Source organism: Staurois parvus, unplaced genomic scaffold, assembly GCF_062004578.1.
Source record: "Staurois parvus isolate SC_StPar_1 unplaced genomic scaffold, SC_StPar_1.0 ptg000634l, whole genome shotgun sequence".
NCBI classification, from domain to species: Eukaryota; Metazoa; Chordata; class Amphibia; order Anura; family Ranidae; genus Staurois; species Staurois parvus.
In genome coordinates, this window is record NW_028318430.1 from 1,745,498 (window position 1) to 1,767,139 (window position 21,642).

At 41.4% G+C, this 21,642-nt stretch overlaps 1 protein-coding gene across 4 annotated transcripts in view; it reads left to right on the forward strand.

The window, feature by feature from the left end:
• Positions 1–21,642, forward strand: part of TMEM131 (transmembrane protein 131) — a 278,778-nt gene that overhangs the window by 203,827 nt on the left and 53,309 nt on the right. For all 4 annotated transcript variants that reach the window (XM_089693479.1, XM_089693480.1, XM_089693481.1 and 1 more), the window contains exons 20-22: positions 1,669–1,821; positions 3,663–3,738; positions 14,102–14,216. In XM_089693479.1, coding sequence (XP_089549605.1) covers positions 1,669–1,821; positions 3,663–3,738; positions 14,102–14,216 — 344 coding nt within the window. The remainder of the gene's footprint in view (positions 1–1,668; positions 1,822–3,662; positions 3,739–14,101; positions 14,217–21,642) is intronic.

Below are 21,642 nucleotides of genomic sequence, written 5' to 3' on the forward strand. Positions count from 1 at the left end.
GGCCGCTAGTTTCCATATACTTCACCATGGCCGGATCTATGTGAGTGCTGGGATGGGTTAGACCCCAGATTTCAGTTTTGCTCCCCCAGGTACATCTTTCCATGGACATGGTGTTTTGGCCTCTGAGTGCTTTCCCTCATACCCATACTCACGGCTGGAACAAGAGCAGAGCAGCCTGGAACAATGAAGCCTGCAAAGGAGAAATGACAGGAGAAAGTCAGGAGGTGCGGGCTGCACTCTCCTCTCCTCTCCTGTCAGTGGAGCGATCCTTCATAAAGCAGATGACACAGGATTGCTCGTCATGTTTAGTGTTTGATTTATTTCCTGGCTCCCTGCTGCCTAGAGATGAGCGCTCGTTGAAGGAGAGAGGGTGCAAGGTAATCAAAATGTGTAAAGCCTGATCCAAGAGCGACCCTTTGTCATGCGCTGTATGGAGGATCGCTCCACTGACAGGAGTGAGCACAACACAACCTGCACCTCTACCTAACTGGTTTTCCACCTGTAAGTTGGGGGGGGGGGGGGGGGTTCAGGCCAGGGAAACTGTACACAATGAAAGGGGGAGGGGTAGTAATCATTTTTGCTGAGATGAGAGGTTTGTACAGAGGGGGGGTGGGGGCTATTTGTGCTGGGAAGGGTAATGGGGATGATGAAAGGAGGGGGGGAATTTGTGCTAGGAGAAGGGATGGGGATATACGTGCTAGGAATAGGAGGGAGTTTGGGGGGGGGGGGGAGAGATGTGTTAGGAGAGGGGATTAGGGAGGGGGATTTTTGTTAGGAGGGGGAATTGGTTTGGAATTTGTACTGGGGGGGTGGGGGAGATCTGTGCTAGGAGTGGGAATTTGTGCTAGGAGAGGGGATTGGGGTGGGGGGATTTGTGCTAGGAGAGGGGGATTGGGGTGGGGGGATTTGTGCTAGGAGAGGGGGATTGGGGTGGATTTGTGTTAGGAGATGGGATTACAGGGGAAAATTGTACTTGGTGGGGGAGTAAGGATATGTGCTGGGAAGGGTACTTTGGAGAGGGTTGTACAAGTAAGACAGATTTAGGGGGATTTGTGCTAGAAGGCAGGATTGGGGGGATTTTGGGGGTAGCATTTGTGCTAGGGTGGAAAATTTTGAGTTGAAAGAGGATGGTGTGCTAGGAGGTGTGAAGTAGAACTACAGGTGAAGTTTTTTTTTTTTTTTGAGGGGGGGTGGGTTTGGGGGATAGTGCAAGTAGCTGGTCTTGCCTAGGGCGCAAAATAATCTAGCACTGGCCCTGCCTCTTACCAGTGGCAGAAAGGAGAAAAAGGTTTACCTTTTGGGCTTCTGTGAATATGAGGTTTTAACCATAAATATTGTCTTCACTGTTCAGGCGACAGATGTTGTGTAGGTAATATATGAAATGTACTTTCACCTTCTCTGTCCATCAGGTTGACCTCCAGCAGTCAAGTTTTTTCAGGGCTTGTGCATTTGAAAAGACTTGTTGAGTCACTTTGAATTCATTAGGACTGCCACGTTGGAGTAAACTGTATAGATGGCATGCAGAAAACAGCCGGTTCAGTCTGTTTACATGTGTGGTTGCCTTTGAGACTTGCTGTCCTGCATTGTTGTGTGTTAGAGAGAAAAGAACTGGCCTAGCTAGTTGTATGACTTAACTGTGAATTTTGTTTTTCTATTCTGTTGCTGCAGGGAAAATTAGTTCATCAGAGTTTGAATATTATGAGTTCCTTCTCACAGAAGGTGAAAATACAGCAATTACGCTCCTTATCGGAGGATATGAGATTTTTTTATAAGCGACTAAGGAGCAATAAAGAAGAATTAGAACCTGGGAAGAAATCAAAGGTATCCCTGCAAGTCTATTGTTTCCTAATGTTTAATTTAGGTTGGCTAGTTGCAATATTTAGAGTTTGACCATTTAGGACTCCCTGTGCCAAAAAAACTGATCTTACATATTGATCCCTGTCTTACACTTGTGTTTGGCGGCTATGTGAAGAGTTGACCATGTGACAGTTAATCTTCTATTGTGGCCTTTGGCTGTTGCTTAGAACTGCAGTTTGGAGGGGGAGGTGATAGCGATTACCCACATAAGCTTCATTTTGTTGTAGCATGGTGATTTAATATAATACAGTGGGGAACAGGAGTGTAGGGCTAGGCACCCATCATTGTAAATGTGCAGGCAAGACCATACAGCCACTCCATTAACTAACATGGGCTGCCTGCAATCAGCTCCACATTGCTCTAGAAACCTAAACAAATGGATCTTGCATGCTGTCAGGGTCTCTGTCATGTAAAGGAACCCTTAGAACCCTGTGTAACAGGGTTAAAGTGATATTAAAGCAAAAAAGCTTTATCCTAATGTATTCTTTACATTAATTCTTTTGCTGTCAGCAGTGGTAAGGGGAGGGGAGTTTATACACAATCCAGTGGCTGCAGCAACCGGGTTTGTGTATAAAACTGACAGGCAGACTATTTGTCAGTTGGAAGCAGTCAGGCGGCTCCGCTTGCTTCCACAGCCCCCCAGTTCCAGTGCCCCCCCCCAACCCACAGGCACTCTCCCGCCATGTAATCGGGCTCCGCTTGCCCATCTGTGGGCCCAGGGAGGGCCATGGCAGGTGAAGGGGAGAGCAGACGAGCATCCACTCCCCTCCCCTTCTTTGTGTGACCTGGAAGGTCACTTCCGGGTCATGGCTGTCACTGTCCCGGCTAGCATTGCAATGCATCTAATAGAGCCCAGAAGAAACATGCAGGATATTTTAGACCCTGCATGTCTCAATAAAGAGAACCTTTCACCAAAAAATAATCACATAGGGGTATGTCCCCTATGTGTTGGGGAAAAAAAAGGTAAATAAAAAAAAAAAAATAGTTTCAGCCAAACATATAACATCCCTCCCAAAATTTTGAGGCCCACCCCGACATATACGCACATGCACACGTCGGGGCACCTACAAGTGAAAACCTAGATTGCGATTTGCATGTTGCATATCGCCGTGCACACACCAATAATTCTAGCACCAGACCACCTCCATAAGGCTACACTGATGACCTAATAGGGGCTTTTGAAGTGCTGTCTATAGGAAATATAGGGAACTGAAGTTTGAAGCAATTTCATAGGCGCACACAAATTTTAAGGTTTTGCATGTTGGGTATCCATTTACTCGGCTCAACCTTGTCTCTTATATTTTACCAAAAATGTGGGCAATTTAATACAAAATTGAAACTGCTACAATTTTATTCTCTAGGGTGTCTGCTTTCCGAAAAGATGCAATGTTATGGGGATTTTGTGTAATCTTCAGGCCTAAAAAGATTTTTTCCAAATGTGTGCAAAAAAATGCAAAAACTGCTCTGGCAGTGAAAGGGTTAAGGTAGCAAACATTTTCTATTTCTCTGTCCCCTCTTCCCTGTATTAAGGGGTAGAGGGAGAATAGATCTAGCACTGTGCATGGCTGTATCTCCTCTCTTCGTCTTCGCACAGCACTCGAACAGCAGCTGTAGCCATTGGCTTATTCTGCTATCAATCAAATGCAGTGAGGGGGGATGGAGTACAGCTCCATAAGCACACAACTCGGCAGCGAACAGAGACAGTGTGTCCCCATAGCAAACCGCTTACTATGGGGACACAAGAAGAGGGCGAACATCTGAGTTAATTGCTGTTCTATTTTTTTTTTTTTTTTTTTTTTTTTTAGATTGCAAATATCTATTTTGATGCTGCTTTAAACTGTGGAGACCACTGTTATGCTGGACTTCCCTTTTTATGTAAAAGTAAGTAATGTTCATATTTCTTGACTTTTTTTTTGCCTATTTTTTTTGTTACACATTATGTGCCCATTATTACCATGTATTGTTTAAAACCGTTGTATACCTATACTGCTTTTTCCAGTAGCACCTTAAAACAGCCTTGGTCATGGTCAAGACATAAAATAAACATGCTCTTCTTCAAGCTGACAATTTTTGTACAGTAAAAAACTTTCAATTACATGTAAGGCATATATATATCAAAAATGCTTTGACATGTCACCCTTCAAAGAGTTTAATTCTAACTTCCATTATTGTATTCCTCACACTCTTTTATTTCATAGATAAGCTTGCCTTAGTTTAGTTCCACTTTAAAAATGCAAGGAGCAGTAGTAATATTCTATAGCAGGTAAATAGAATAAATCGTCATTCAGCCTGCATACACTAATGTATGAATGAACTGTTTTTTTTTGTTATACTGCACATCACTGTGCTTTTCACTTTTAATAATCAAACTCCAAAAAGAGAAATTTGTACTTTAAAAGTAAATACACTATATTGCCAAAAGAATTTGGACACCCACCTTTACATGCACACGAACTTTAATGTTATCCCAGTCTTAGTCCATAGGATTCAATATTGAGTTGGCCCACCCTTTGCCGCTATAACAGCTTCAACTCTTCTGGGAAGGCTGTCCACAAGGTTTAAGAGTGTGTCTATGGGAATGTTTGACCATTTTTACAGAAGCGCATTTGTGAGGTCAGGCACTGACGTCAGACAAGAAGGCCTGGCTCATAGTCTCCGCTGTAATTCATCCCAAAGGTGTTCTATTGGGTTGAGGTCAGGACTCCTCTGTGCAGGCGAGTCATGTTTCTCAACCCCAAATTCGCTCATCAATGTCTTTATCGACTTTGCTTTGTGCACTGGTGCGCAGTCATGTTGGAATAGGAAGGAGCCACCCCCAGATTGTTCCCACAAAGTTGGGAGCATGAAATTGTCCAAAATGCCTCGGTATGCTGATGCCTTAAGAGTTCCCTTCATTGGAACTAAGGGGCCAAGCCGAACTCCTGAAAAACAGCCCCATATCAAAATCCCCCCTCCATCAAAATGTACACTTGGCACAGTGCAGTCAGACAAGTACCGTTCTCCTGGCAACCGCCATACCAGACGCATCCATCAGATTGCCAGACAGAGATTCATAATTCGTCACTCTAGAGAACATATCTCTGCTGCTCTAGAGTCCAGTGATGGCATACTTTACACCACTGCATCCGATGCTTTGCATTGCACTTGGTGATGTAAGGCTTGAATGCAGATGCTTGGCCATGGAAAAACATTCCATGAAGCTCTCTATGCACTGTTGTACTAATCTGAAAGCCACACAAAGTTTGGAGATCTTTAGCTATTGACGCTGCAGACAGTTGCCGACTTCTTCGCTGACCCTGCTGTCATTTTACGTGGCTGAGTTGCTGCTGTTCCCAGTTGCTTCCACTTTGTTATAATTCCACGAACAGTTGACCGTGGAATATTTAGTAGCAAGGCAACTTCACGGATTGACTTCTTGCACAACTGGAAACCTATCACGGTACCCCTCTTGAAATCACTGAGCTTGTGAGAGCAACCCATTCTTTCACAAATGTTTGTAGAAGCAGTCTGCATGCTTGATTTTATACACCTGTGGCTATTTAGGTGATTGTAACACCTTAATCCAATGATTTGGAGGAGTGTCCCAATACTTTTGGCAATAAAGTGTATATGAAAAAAATAGACTAGGCTATTCCTCTCTGTCCCTGCCACCATCCAGTTATTGTCGACTATAATTCTAGCTCGTACAGGTCCCATGTCCGTGGCACTTGCCCCTTCCAGCAGCTTCTCCTTTTTTCTTCTCCCTCTCCTCTTCACCTTCCTTATCTCTTCTCTCTCAAATTATTTCCTGTTATAAAGTTTATTATTAAGAGCTACTGTCCTCTAGGGGATGATACAGTGTTTGCCTTATTTGTTTTTTTTTTATTTACCTGGCCCTTTCCAGACCTGGTAATGGTTCTTTGTTTTGGTACTCATGTATACTCTGCCACTTGAGTCTGCTTGATGTCTCCTTTGCGTGGGCAAACCTTGGCTTGTTATAACCAACAAAAAAAAGTAATAAAAATAGACTGCTATTGCCACCACATTCTCAGTTTAAAAATGTTATTTTACTGTGTTGATAAACACTTGTACTTTGAGTCTCTGGCTTCATTTAAGTTTGAAGACTGGATGTTCTGAAATTCATCCTGATGTCACCAGCAACACTTATGTCTCAGGTCAGTGACTGTACAGGAGCCATAGACAGCCAGATGACTAAAATTTTTTAGGAAAGGAAGCAATGGCAACTTTCATATTTATCTACATATGGGATTCCTTTAATTTGAAAAAATCCAAGACCTATGATTGTGCACTACTTGATATACAGGTGAAACTCGAAAAATTAGAATATCATGCAAAAGTTCATTTATTTCAGTAATGCAACTTAAAAGGTGAAACTAATATATGAGATAGACTCATTACATGCAAAGCAAGATAGTTCAAGCAGTGATTTGTCATAATTGTGATGATTATGGCTTACAGCTCATGAAAACCCCAAATCCAGAATTTCAGAAAATTAGAATATTACATGCAATCAATAAAACAAGGCTATTACACAGAACAATATCGGACCACTGAAAAGTATAAGCATGCATATGTACTCAGTACTTGGTTTGGGCCCCTTTTGCAGCAATTACTGCCTCAGTGCTGTGTGGCATGGAAGCTATCAGCCTGTGGCACTGCTGAGGTGTTATAGAAGACCAGGATGCTTCAATAGCAGCCTTCAGCTCTTCTGCATTGTTCGGTCTCATGTCTCTCATCTTTCTCTTGGCAATGCCCCATAGATTCAATATGGGGTTCAGGTCAGGCGAGTTTGCTGGCCAATCAAGCACAGTAATCCCACGGTCATTGAACCAGGTTTTGGTGCTTTTGGCAGTGTGGGCAGCTGCCAAGTCCTGCTGGAAAATGAAGTCAGCATCCCCATAAAGCTTGCCTGCGGAAGGAAGCATGAAGTGCTCCAAAATCTCTTGGTAGACTGCTGCGTTGACCCTGGACTTAATGAAGCACAGTGGACCAACACCAGCAGGTGACATGGCTCCACAAATTAACACAGACTGTGGAAACTTCACACTGGACTTCAAGCATCCTGCAGTGTGTGCCTCTCCATTCTTCCTCCATACTCTGGGTCCTTGGTTTCCAAATGAGATGCAAAAGTTGCTCTCACCAGAAAAGAGGACTTTGGAACACTGAGCAACAGACCAGGTCTGATTTTCTTTAGCCCAGGTAAGACACTTCTGACGTTTTTTGCTGTTCAGGAGCAGCTTGACAAGAGGAATACGACATTTGAAGCCCAAGTCCAGGATCAGTCTATGTGTGGTGGCTCTTGATGCACTGACTCCAGCCTCAGTCCACTCCTTGTGAAACTCCCCAACTCTTTTGAATGGCCTTTTCCTGACAATCCTCTTCAGGCTGCGGTCATCCCTGCTGCTTGTGCACCTTTTTTCTTCCACACTTTTCCCTTCCACATAACTTTTCTATTAATGTGCTCTGATACAGCACTTTGGGAACATCCAACTTCTTTTGCAATTACCTTTTGAGGCTTTCCCTCCTTATGGAGGATGTCAATGATGGTTTTCTGCACAACTGTCAGGTCAGCAGTCTTTCCCATGATTGTGATTCCTACTGAACCAGACTGAGACACCATTTAAAGGCTCAGGAACCCTTTGCAGGTGTTATGGCTTAATTAGCTGATTAGAGTGGGACACTTTGAGCTGAGAATATTGCACCTTTTCACAATATTCTAATTTTCTGAGATTTTGGATTTGGGGTTTTCCTGAGCTGTAAGCCACAATCATCACAATTATGACAAATCACGGCTTGAACTATCTTGCTTTGCATGTAATGAGTCTCTCATATATTTCACATTTTAAGTTTCATTACTGAAATAAATGAACTTTTGCACGATTTTCTAATTTTTCGAGTTTCACCTGTATATTCCTGCCAGTGGGGTTTTGTATACATTGTTGTGGAAAGCACAATTTTCTTGTGTCACCAGAACATCCAAAAAGTAGCCGTTTTACTGTATTCTAAGGTGATGGAGATTGTGGGTGGCATACATCCAGCGGTGTCTCAAAATCTATTAAATCTGCCACTGTACCATTCCATGTGAAGAAGTCCAGATACAATGGAGACCATATACAGTGAGGAACAGAAGTATTTGAACATCCTGCAATTTTGCAAGTTCTCCCACTTAGAAATCATGGAGGGGTCTGAAATTCACATTGTAGGTGCATTCCCACTCAGAGACAGAATTAAAAAAAAAATTCAGGAAATCACATTGTATGATTTTTAAAGAATTTATTTGTCTTGCACTGCTGAACATAAGTATTTGAACATCTGAGAAAATCAGTGTTAATATTTGGTAGAGAATTGTTTGCAATTACAGAGGTCAAACGTTTCCTGTAGTTCTTGACCAGGTTTGCACACACTGCAACAGGGATTTTGGCCCACTCCTCCACACAGATCTCCTCTAGATCTGTCAGGTTTTGAGGCTGTCGCTGAGCAACACAAAGTTTCAGCTCCCTCCAAAGATGTTGTATTGGATTTAGGTCTGGAGACTGGTTAGGCCACTCCAGAACCTTGATATGCTTCTTACGGAGCCACTCCTTGGTTATCCTGGCTGTGTGCTTCGGGTTGTTGTCATGTTGGAAGACCCAGCCATGACCCATCTTCAATGCTCTGACTGAGGGAAGGAGGTTGTTGCTCAAAATCTCACAATAAATGGCCCCATTCATCCTCTCCTTAATACAGTGCAGTCGTCCTGTCCCCTTCGCAGAAAAGCACCCCCAAAGCATGATGTTACCACCCCCATGCGTCACAGTAGGGATGGTGTTTTTGGGATGCAACTCATCCTTTTTCCTCCAAACATGACGAGTGAAGTTTAGACCAAAAAGTTCTACTTTGGTCTCATCTGACCACATGACTTTCTCCCATGCCTCCTCTGGATCATCCAGATGGTCATTGGCAAACTTCAGACGGGCCTGGACATGTGATGACTTGAGCAGGGGAACCTTCCGTGCAGTGCATGATTTGAAACCATGACGGCGAAGTGTTCTACCGACGGTGAGCTTTGAAACTGTGGTCCCATCTCTCTTCATGTCATTGACCAGCTCCTTCCTTGTAGTTCTGGGCTGGTTCCTCACCTTTCTTATCAGTGATACCCCACGAGGTGCGATCTTGCATGGAGCCCCTGTGCGAGGGAGACTGACAGTAGTCTTTAGCCTCTTCCATTTTCTAACAATTGCTCCAACAGTTGATCTATTTTCACCAAGCTGCTTGGCAATTGCCCCATAGCCCTTTCCAGCCTTGTGGAGGTCCACAATGTTGTGTCTGGTGTCCTTTGACAGCTCTTTGGTCTTGCCCATGGTAGTAGTTGGCGTCTGACTGACTGTGGGGTGGACAGATGTCTTTAAAGAGCTCAGACAGGTGCTACTAAGTTAGATTAATGAGTGGAGTAGAGGTGGACTTTTTAAGGTACAGTAACAGGTCTTTGAGAGCCAGAATTCTTGCTGTTTTAGGTGTTCAAATACTTATGTTCAGCAGTGCAAGACAAATAAATTCTTTAAAAATCATACAACGTGATTTCCTGAATTTTTTTTTTTTTAATTCTGACTGAGTGGGAATGCACCTACAATGTGATTTTCAGACCCCTCCATGATTTCTAAGTGGGAGAACTTGCAAAATTGCAGGGTGTTCAAATACTTCTGTTCCTCATTGTATATATCTATCCTTGCAATCTGCCAGAGACCCCATAGCTGTGCATTCATATTGCTGATAAAATTCCCCATTAAAGCAAAAGTAATTCATTGTTAGAATAATTTCTAAAAGCTCTAAAGAAAAAGAAACCATATTCAGGGATAGTGACATGTCATTCAGCACTCTGGATATCACCAATCAGTCCATCCTTGCAAAGGATTGGCTAGGTCTTGTACCTCCAGAAGTCAACGCCGCATTTGACTCATCAAATGGATTTCCTGGGTCTTATCCTTGGTACAGCTCAAGCCAGTTTTTTTTTTTTTTTTTCTCCAAGAAAAATTTCACACTCTGCACTCTCAGACTCCGACTCTCTAATACTAGAGTCTTCCAAACCTTTGCTTTTGCATGAGAGTTCATGGACTGATGGTAGCCTCTTTTGCCCAGTTTCACTCCAGACCTATTCAACACAACATCTTGTCATTGTAGAACAAGTTGATTCTATCCTTGGACATATGGATTTGTTTGATATCAAAGACCAGGTTGTCCCTCACCTGAGGCTCAAGGAGCTTGCAGTTGCAGATATCCTTGCTACTGATCTTCATGGCAGATCCTCACAACTAATGCCAGTTGGTCAGGCTGTGGAGGACTCCTGGACACCTTGATGGTGCAAGAGACTTGCAGGAATTGTGTCTCCCAATCAACAATCTGGAAATTCAGACAATATGGCTGCCCCTGCAATCTGGACTAGAGGGTAATCTGATGAGGATTGAGTTGGACGATGCCATGGAATACATAAATAATAATGGAGAAACCAGAAGTCTCGCAGGTGCAAGAGAGGTAGAAAGGATCCTTTCCTGCAATCAGGAATATTCTCCTTTCACTCCCACTCACAAGGTTGTGTTTGTTTCTATCACCTCTGCAAGGTGAGCTTGCGGGCCTATCCTGTAAAAAAAACGTTTTTTTGTTTTACACAGGGACAAATTTACATCTTTTGGACCGCCTACTGTATAAGGGCTGAATGTCAGCTGGTTTCTGTTTTACCTGCCCAAATTGCCCAATATTCGGCCTGTATGTACGGGGCTTAAGTTAGTTTAATCCTTTCACCTTAACCAGTACATCCTTCTTCCATTTCTCTGGCTCCAGTTCATCAGGCGACTCCCCTCTGTTGTCTGGATTTAGTTTGTGCTCTACATGTCTATCTCACATCCATTCCCTTCATTAGATTATTTGTCTTTCCTGACGGTCCCAGTAAAAGCGAGCCTTCCTTTTGTTCCACCATTTCACAATGGCTCAGACAGCTAATCATTCAAGCTTATAGATTTAAGTTAAGGATCAGCACCCTTTCCTGTTGACTCACTCTAATAGATCTTTGGGTGTGTCCTGGGATTTTCATCATTAGGCTATAGTTTCCTAAATTTGCAAGGCTTCCACCTGGGCTTCTGTTCATATGTCCTCTAAGCTTTTACCAGTGAATGTTTAGGCCTCGTCTGATGCCAGCTTCAGGCATATGATTCTTCAGGTGTTTTTGAGTTTTACACTGTCCAATTCTGTTTCTTGTTTTTTTTTTTTTTTCTACCATGCCTCATTCAGACTGCTTTTGGACAGTCGGTCTCGAATTCATGTGTCATTAAATAAGAAAGAACATATGATTTTTGCCATAAAATTAATTTCTTGAAGTTCATTGATGGAAACAGGTCCTACCCCTCTGACTGTGATTATGCTAGTTGGTACTGCTTTTCCACAGAATTGAGGCATGCTGGGGGTAGGAGGGCTTATACTGGAACTGCCACAATTTTGTTTTTTTTTGCCAGTGTTCAAATCCTCCTGTAGGTAACAGTTTAACCCAACAGTCTCTGCATTCGTGTTCCGCAATGAACTCCAAGAAATGGGTTTTGCAGTAAGTACAGAAATCCCATATTTCTAATGTATAATGTGCTTTAGGAACAAAGCAGTGCTAAGATTTACCAAATTATGTGAAATAGCTTAAGTATGTGATTTCTCTTTGTTTTGTTGTTTAGATGTACTTTTCATCCATTGTGTTGGACATATTAAGATAATGAGAACATTTAGGGGTGCGAGTTGATAAAACCACAGTTGGATATAAAGCAGAACTATGTGAACAGCAGCAGCATTTCTATGACTTCTCTTTGATGCACTTCACTATCATGTGAATGTAAAAGTGCATCAGAGACATTCATCAGAGAGTAGCTTCACTAACACTTCGCTGTAGTAAGTTCAGCACTGATGTTCTTTTCGTCTCCAGTTATGAGTGAGTTTTATGACCACAATGGATTTAATTATGGTTGTTGCCATGCAGGTGGTTATTACAGGTATAGTGTGCAGCCAGATATTAAAGGCCAAGATAGTATAGTGGTGAAAATAATTATTTGATCCTCTGCAGATTTTGGAAGTTTGCCCACTTACAAAGACATGAAGGGTATATAATTTTTATCATAGGTGTATTTTAGGAGATCTCTGAAAACCATCTTTTCAGGGAAGCCTATCCTGCCGGCAGCTAACAATGGAATCTTCTACTCTTCCTACCAGTCCATCCCCTACAGTTACTACCTTTTATACCACTAGCCCCTCCCTCCCAGATTGTAAGCTCCGAGGAGCAGGGCCCTCCTATCCCTCTTGTATTGAACTGTATTGTTGCTGTATGGTCTCCCATTATATTGTAAAGCGCTGATCAAACTGTTGGCGCTATATAAATCCTGTATAATAATATAATAATTTAAAATTATATAGAATATCAACCAAAAATCCAGGAAAAAAAACACGATCTAAATGTTCTAAATTGAGTTACAGTCAAGTGAGTAAAATAGGTATTTGATCCCCTACCAACCAACAATAGTTCTGGCTCCCACAGACTAGCTATGTGCTCATGTGATACACAGTTTAGTCTGGTCAGTTTTAGAAGGAGCTCTTAACAGCTCGTTATGTGTATAAAAGACACCTGCCCACAGAATCTCTTCCATTCAAACTTCACCACCATAGGCAAGACCAAAGAACTGTCAAAGGACAAGATTGAAGACCTGCACAAGGCTGGAACGGGCTACGAAACCATCAGCAAGAAGCTTGGTAAGAAGGAGACAACTGATGGAGCGATTATTGGCAAATGGAAGAAATACTAAATAACTATCGATAGCCCTCGGTCTGGAGCTCCGTGCAAAATTTCACCTCATGGGGTAAGGATGATCATGAGAAAATAGAGGGATCAGCCCATAACTACACAGGAGAAGCTTGTTCGTGATCTCAAAGCAGTTGGGACCACAGTCAGCAAACCATTGGCAACACAATATGCCACCATGGATTGAAATTCTGCAGCTCCCCAAAGGTCCCCCTCCTCAAGAAAGCACATGTACAGGCCCGCCTGAAGTTTGACAAGGAACAGCTAAATGGTTCAGAGAAGGATTGGGAGAACATGCTGTGGTCAGATGAGGACAAAATTCAGCTCTTTGCCATTAACTCGACTTGCCATGTTTGGAGGAAGAAAAATAAGGACTATGACCCTAAGAACACTATCACCACAGTCAAGCAAAGAGGTGGACACATTATGCTTTGGCACTGTTTCTCTCCTAAAGGTACAGGCCAACTTTGCTACTTTGAGGGGCCAATGGACAGGGCCATTGTAAAATCGTGGATGAGAACCTTCTTCTCTCAGCCAGAATACTGAAGATGGGCCATAGATGGATCTTCCAGCATGAAAATGACCCAAAACATACCTCTAAGGCAACAAAGGAGTGGCTCAAGAAGAGGCACAATAAGGTCATGGAGTGGCTCTAGACCCTGATCCTATAGAAAATTTATGGAGGGAGCTAGAACTTCTAGTTGCCCAGCGACAGCCAAGAAACCTTAAGGAGTTAGAGAAGATCTGTAAAGAAGAGTGGACCAAAATCCCTCCTGAGATGTGTGCAAACCTGGTAACCAACTAAAAGAAATGTCTTCACCTCTGTGCTTGCCAGCAAGAGTTTCTCTACCAAGTACTAAATCTTATTTTGCTTGGGCATCAAATTATTTTACTCGCTGAGCTGCAACTCAATTTGTAACATTTCTATCGTGTTTTTTTTTCTTTCTGTTTTTTGTGGTGATATTCTGTCTCTATCATTTAAAATACAGCTATGATAAAAATTATAGACCCTTCATTTCTTTGTAAGTGGGCAAACTTCCAAAATCTGCAGATAATTATTTTCCCCACTGTACTTTAACAATATTACAGTGGTTATAAAGTCTACACACCCATGTTAAAATGTCAGGTTTTAACAAAGTATTAGTTTAAGGGTGTGCACACTTATGTAACCATATTATTTTAGTTTTTTTATTTTTACTTCCCTCCACCTAAAAGATTTCAGTTTGTTCAACTGAGTTGTATAGTTTTTAGGTCACATTAAAGGTGGAAAATGTTCTGAAATTATGTCTCATTTTTTTATATCACAGAAACCTGACATTTTAACAGGGGTGTGTAGACTTTTTATATCCACTGTATATGGAAACTGATTAACTATTGCAGACTTTAATGTTTGGGGAAAGCATGATTTACATAAAACAATTTAAATTATTATTTAATCCTCAGATGACCTGAAGACTCAGCACCATTTTGCGATGCAGGAGGATGTTTGGGACTGTGATTGGGAATATTTTGAAATACTATATAAGAAATGGTCTGAAATTCGTGACAATTTTAACATGTAAGTAAAATGTACTAATTTCTCTTCTTTCTGTAATTTTGATCCCAGAAAAGAAAATATGCTATCAGTTCAGTTTGACTGATAAGTGTGTGTTGATTTCTTTATAGTTCAGCTCTACATATATTCGATATTCCATTTTAGGGTGGCAAGTGGTTTCTTACATCTTTTAGAAAAATCAAGTGCAGAGATTTGTCTTAAAAGTTTGTTTACCGTATCCTAAAAGACCATTTAAAGATGTCACCTGTGTGGCATTATTTTGCTTTGTAGTTGTGCCAAGTTCGGTAAAAACACGTATTCTGCTGGGAATATATAATTGCCCAGGTTCCTAAAGCTATGAGCAACCAGTGTGTGCTTCTACTTGACATTAAACACCAGTTGGGGGAGGGCAGTTGGCATTTACTCGAAGTGGTTTATATTTGAAAGCATTTACTGTTTGCAGGCACTAATGTAAACCTATCATACAAAAATACCTGTATACAAGGTTGAGACTTCTGCATATCCAACAAAAGCCATTGCCTAGGGAAGGCAGAGGCGACACACAAACGCACTTTTTTTTTTCTGACTGTCTCAAACTCATTCCTGTATATACAGTTATCCAAAAAAGTATTTAGTCAGCCACCAATTGTGCAAGTTCTCCCACTTAAAAAGATGAGAGAAGCCTGTAATTGGCATCATAGGTAGACCTCAACTATGAGAGACAAAATGAGAAAAAAAATCCAGACAATCACATTGGCTGATTTGGAAATAATTTATTTGCAAATTATGGTGGAAAATAAGTATTTGGTCACCTACAAACAAGCAAGATTTCTGGCTCTCACAGACCTGTACCTTCTTCTTTAAGAGGCTCCTCTGTCCTGCACTCATTACCTGTATCAATGGCACCGGTTTGAACTTATCAGTATAAAAGACACCTGTCCACAACCTCAAACAGTCACACTCCAAACTCCACTATGGTGAAGACCAAAGAGCTGTCGAAGGACACCAGAAACAAAATTGTAGACCTGCACCAGGCTATGAAGACTGAATCTGCAATAGGCAAGCAGCTTGGTGTGGGAGCAATAATTAGAAAATGGAAGACATACAAGACCACTGATAATCTCGATCTGGGGCTCCACACAAGATCTCACCCCGTGGGGTCAAAATGATCACAAGAACGGTGAGCAAAAATCCCAGGACCACACGGGGGGACCTAGTGACTGACCTGCAGAGAGCTGGGACCAACGTAACAAAGGCTACCATCAGTAACACACTACGCCGCCAGGGACTCAGATCCTGCAGTGCCAGATGTGTCCCCCTGCTTAAGCCAGTACATGTCCGGGCCCGTCTGAAGTTTGCTAGAGAGCATTTTGGATGATCCAGAAGAGGATTGGGAGAATGTCATATGGTCAGATGAAACCAAAATAGAACGGTTTGGTAGAAACACAACTCATCGTGTTTGGAGGAGAGAGAATGCTGAGTTGCATCCAAAGAACACCATACCTACTGTGAAGCATGGGGGTGGCAACATCATGCTTTGGGGCTGTTTCTCCGCAAAGGGACCAGGATGACTAATCCATGTATAGGACAGAATGAATGGAGCCATGTATCGTGAGATTTTGAGTGCAAACCTCCTTCCATCAGCAAGGGCATTGAAGATGAAACGTGGCTGGGTCTTCCAACATGACAATGATCCCAAACATACTGCCCGGGCAAGGAAGGAGTGGCTTCGTAAGAAGCATTTCAAGGTCCTGCAGTGGCCTGGCCAGTCTCCAGATCTCAACCCCATAGAAAACCTTTGGAGGGAGTTGAAAGTCCGTGTTGCCCAGCGACAGCCCCAAAACATCATTGCTCTAGAGGAGATCTGCATGGAGGAATGGGCCAACATACCAGCAACAGTGTGTGCCAACCTTGTGAAGACTTACAGGAAACGTTTGACCTCTGTCATTGCCAACAAAGGATGTATAACAAAGTATTGAGGTGAACTTTTGATATTGACCAAATACTTATTTTCCACCATAATTTGCAAATAAATTCTTTCCAAATCAGCCAATGTGATTGTCTGGATTTTTTTTTCTCATTTTGTCTCTCATAGTTGAGGTCTACCTATGATGACAATTACAGGCCTCTCTCATCTTTTTAAGTGGGAGAACTTGCACAATTGGTAGCTGACTAAATACTTTTTTGCCCCACTGTAATAAAAGGTTCTAGGTCACTGCAAGCAAGCTGTGTTTTTTTTGTTTTTGTTTTTTTCGCTGCTTGTTTTGTTGACAGGCTAGTGTACTGTGTGCAAATCTAGAACAAAGCTGTTGTTCCAGTAGAAGGGACAATTCTTGCTTGTCTTGTAGACAAAGAGCTTTTTCAGCTACTTTCCTACCTGTCTTTATTTGGTTTGTTTGACTAGAAGACACTGTCCCCTGAGAAATTAGATGGGTTGCATAAAACCAATGGTCTAGAACAGGGGTGGGCAACTGTGGCCCTCCAGCTGTTGGTGAACTACAAGTCCCATCATGCCTCTGCCTTTGGGAGTCATGCTTGTAACTCAATTTTGCAAGGCCTCATGGGACTTGTAGTTCTACAACAGCTGGACTGTGGGCCACAGTTGCCCACCCCTGGCCTAGAGGGACCTAAAATTCAATTTTTTCCTTGCCAGTATAGGCAATTCTGTAATGTTTTTTACCAATAAAAGCAGTTGTATTTTTTTTATGTTGCATGATATTCGAGCAAAATGTTTATCAAATATATATATATTTTTTGCAAATAAATGCACTAAAGTGAATTTTAGTGCACGCAAATAGAATATATCCAAGTTTTGTAAAACTAGTAAAAAGATACCAAACATATCGAGCCTTAAAATTGCACACACTTGTGAAATGACAAAGAAATGACAGTGACTGAAATTGTCCATAGGTGATGTTTTTTCAGCTCATCAGTTTAGAGTTACCGTTGAATGGTGGACCTGGCATTTTTGCTCCTTACTCTGACGTTCACAGCGATACCGAACATGTGCGATTTCTGTTTACATGCACGTGTGCTCCCTATTTGGGTGTTTGCACTTGCGTGTGTGCATGGGGTGACAGGATTGCTTTTATTTATTTATTTTTTTTTCAATTTTATTATTTACATTTTGTAACACTTTTTTCATTTAACTTTGTTGCTATCACAAGGGGAATAACAAACCCCCAATGCAATAATGTTGACCAGTGACAAGTTCTCTTTATATAAACATCAGGGTTGTTTTAGACGCCCTAATATCTCTCCTGACCTCCACTTCAGCTGATCAAGCACCATCACAGTACTATAAAAGTGATTTTGATGGTTCTACAGACACCTGTATCACTTTTACACAATAGCAAAGAGCTGGCGTAGAAAAAAAACAAGCTTGTTTTTACCATTTGAAATCCAAATGGTCAGCTTTCATTGTGTAATGCCTTTTTATCGATCTGTAATTCCCTCTTTTAACTCTAATTGCATTGAAGTTTTGTGTCTACCCTAATAACTTTCCTGCCAGACTGTGCCATGCCTCCTTTGGGTATTATGGGTGGGTCTGTATTCAGGGGGTCATTACTGGGGTTGTCTGTCTGTCAGTCTGGTGCAGAACTGCTCCAGTTTTGTTACATTCCCTCCGCTATGTTTTACTTTTCATACCCCTGACCACTGCACTCTTTCTGTGTGTAGAAAAGAATATGTAATGGAACGGTTTCTTTTAATTAAAATGGGTGTACTGAGGTTTTTTTTTTCTGTTACACGTCTGCTTGTGGCACAGCCATTAAAGCATTTTTTGTGGGTAAAAAGACTGTGGCACAAGTGTGTTGAATATAATCGGAGTAGGCTCAGTTTTTATTTACGTATGCCCCTCCTACCATTAGCACAATTTGACCACAGATTATTTATTCAAATCATGTGTAAAAAGAGAAAAAAAGAAAAAGATTTTCCCAAGTGCCAGATGTGTTAGGTATTCCACTGAATGGAGGAAATATTATGGTTCCATGGAATCATTCATCCCTATGGAGAAAGTGACAACTGCACACAAAGGTGTTTCTAGATTATATCGGATGTACCAGAGTACAAAAAGGAAAAGGTTATAATGGTTTTTTTTCGCATGGTAGTACATGAATATGAACATGTGCAGAGGCTAATCTTTTGTCATAATAAACAATTCTTTTGTTCCACTATTATGATAATGTTTCCATCGTTTACATTTCAGATAATGTAGCCTTACTGTAATACTAAATGGGTTTTCTACTGTACTCCTCAAACCATTATTTTATTTTCCACTCTATTTTATCTTCACTGTTTACAGAACATAGAGAGAAAAGTGCAGACCTCAACGCGGGTAAATCCTATTATTGTAAAAGATGGAAATTAAAATGATTGCACTCAATTTTGAAAAAGTCACACTGGCGCTTCTACAGTGTTGCGTAGACTGTGATGGTACACAGGCTTCATGTAATGAATATACACTCCTCCAAGATGTATGGACTGAACAGCAGAGGGATTAAGCCTTCAGTACACTTGCCTCTGTCTAGTGTAAAACACCTGGATACCGGATGCACTACCTCCACAGCTAAGCCACTTAGAAAAAATGCCCATTGATCCCTCATAGTGTGGCACAGCTGAGTCATACTATCGTTGATGGAAGCTGCAACCGTGGTTATGGGGAAACTAAGACCGCACATACTGAGGAGATGAACACACCGGATGCCAGGAAGGGATGCAGCGTGTGTATAGTGCCTGTGTGACTTTTTCCTAATTGTGAGTGCAATAAATGTAATTTAATCAATTAAATCTATTTCAATAAAATGATTTACCTTCACTACGAACTGTTTACTTTTTTCAGCCATTTCTCATCCCAAGGAATATTGTAAGATGCAAAGCATATGAGCTGGGTTTCTCCTGCTGTTATTTATGCTATGCATATATATTATGACCAAACGTTTGGAAACATTCGGGGGAGATATTGTGGGACTTTATCTCATCACAGTGCCATTTCCTTTCTTTTCCCTTGTGTTCGTATTTACCATTTACAGGCCTGATAGTGAAACAAAGCACATTTGATAATGGTGTTTTTGTAATGGTGTATTTTTATTTGATCAAGAATCTTGTAAAGACCCACCTCTTCTGTAAAATGCATCATCTTAAAATGATTGTAAAGATTCCTTTTTAATTTTATTTAAATAACAAACGTCATAATACCTGCTCTGTGTAATGGTTTTGCACAGAGCAGCCCTGATTCTCCTCTTCTCGGTCTCCCGCCTTCACTCCTCCCTTCACCGCCCCCATGTTCCCAGTAAAAGCTGCTTGATCTGGGGGCATTTGTGCATGCGACTCTCGAGCCCTGCTCTGTGTGTCCCCGCGCTTCGTCACTGGCTATGATTGACAGTCTCGGCTCTCATTCACATCGCTGGATCAGAGATCGAGCTCAGGTAAGTATTTACGGGGGCTGTGAGGGGAGCTGTACATAGGTCTTTTTTACCTTACTGCATAGTGTGTATGAAGGTAAAAAACCTTCTGCCTTTGTAACCACTACAAAATGTAATTTAAAAGGAAAGTATTTAGGTCAATTTCATCTTAATTTTTTTATGTCTTTAAGCTTAAAAATTATAATTTAGATTTTAGATAAAATGTTTATTTTAACAAATGCTCACTTAATACAGGGTACATCTTGATGCTCAGATTTTTGCTGCATGTTGGGCTTTCTAATGCTTGAACACCTTCAGAAGCTTCTGTCTGACAAAGTAAACCAGTCACAAAAGAAATTCGGGACTATAATTGCTGATGTCCTTCTGAAAATACTAAATGTCAAGATGTTAATGCTGAATTTGTCAGAAGTCTTCATCTTCATATTTGTTCAGGCCAGGGACTAAAAGTACTGGAGCAAGAGGGCTAGACAGCTGGGTAACTAGTATTCTCAAAAGCAAAGGTCTGCAGTGTCAATCTCCAGTTCTTGTTTCTTGAGTTGATTGTAGCCGTATTAGTGCATTTGCGACAGACACAATTTGAGTACTGTCCGTGATACTTTTTTTATTTGCACTAACATACAATTTTGAGGACAAGCTTTCGGGGAATGTCCCCTTCTTAGACCTACTAAGTACTCTTAGACCTTGAAGAAGGGGACATTCCCCGAAAGCTTGTTTCTTGTGAAACACAGGTATTTTGAAACTATAGGTTTATACTGCCACCTACAGGAGTATTTGTACACTGGCAAACAAAAACCTTTCCTACATTCAGCATACCTTTTTATTTTGTGTACATGACTATGGAAGTCTTTTCTCTGCTCTGCTGAGAAGAATGTAACCATTTTGCTTGCTATTTTTTTTCTTTTCAGGAATACATTTTCTTTAATCAAGGTTGCTCTACAAGCTAGGCACACATCTGTTAGCATTTTTGGACATTTGGACAGGCACCGTGTGATTTCCAGGGATTACAAGTTAGAGTTTTGTTCTAAGTCCTCTCCTTGGTAAATGTCTTCCAGCCTGTCTGTGTCATCAAACAGATTATGGGATCTCCTTGTAGCATTTGAGGATGTTCTGGAGCAGGGGGTCATCACCCCAGTACCTGTGGTTGAACGGTTTACAGGAGTTATACTCAAAGCTTTTCACACTTCCCAGATCAAAAGGGGGGTAAGGCTCTAAATGTCTTCGTTTGGGCCCAGAAATTCTACATGGAATCCACCAGGTCTGTCATAGCCTCTCTCCATCAGGGAGACTTTCTGGCTTCTGTGAACATCAGGGGTGCTTACTTGCATGTCCATTTTCTAGTGCATTAGGAATTCCTTTTGCTTTGTTATAGGTCTACTGTTGCTTCTAGTATGCATCCCTGACATTTGGTCTATCTTCTGCACCCTGATTGCGCACCAATGTCCTGGCCTTACTGCTAGCCTTGTTAAACTCCCAGGGGTAACTGAATCACCACCTGTTTCAGGATAATGTAGCTTGAAATGTACAGGCCTTGAGAAGATTTGGCTGGGTCTTGAACCTTCAGAAGACTGCACTCAAACCACCTCACAGCTTGGAATATCTGGGTCTTAACCCCTTCACGCCTAAGGGTAAAAGAAATCTAAACGCCTAAGCACAATTTTGCAACGTTGACATTATTAAAACCGTACATATCATCACAACTACTATGTCCATCCAGGTGAATTATACTGCGGTTTTTTTTTTCAGGACAAATTTGGCTTCCATTTGGGGGTAAATGGTAATGGATATCTCCTGATTTTTTATTTATTTATTTATTTTTTTTAATCAAAGGAAAACTGGACCAAAATAGTAAAAAAAAATCATTTTTTTATTTAGCTGTGTGTTTCTTGTTACTACCATAACCTACCATCAAAGAACAACCCAAAATAAATTCTCCAGCTCCTGACGATCATAGCCATACCATATATGTGTGTTATTTGTTGTTTGTACCCGTAGTACAGCCCAGAAACAATAGTGCGCATTTTGTTTTT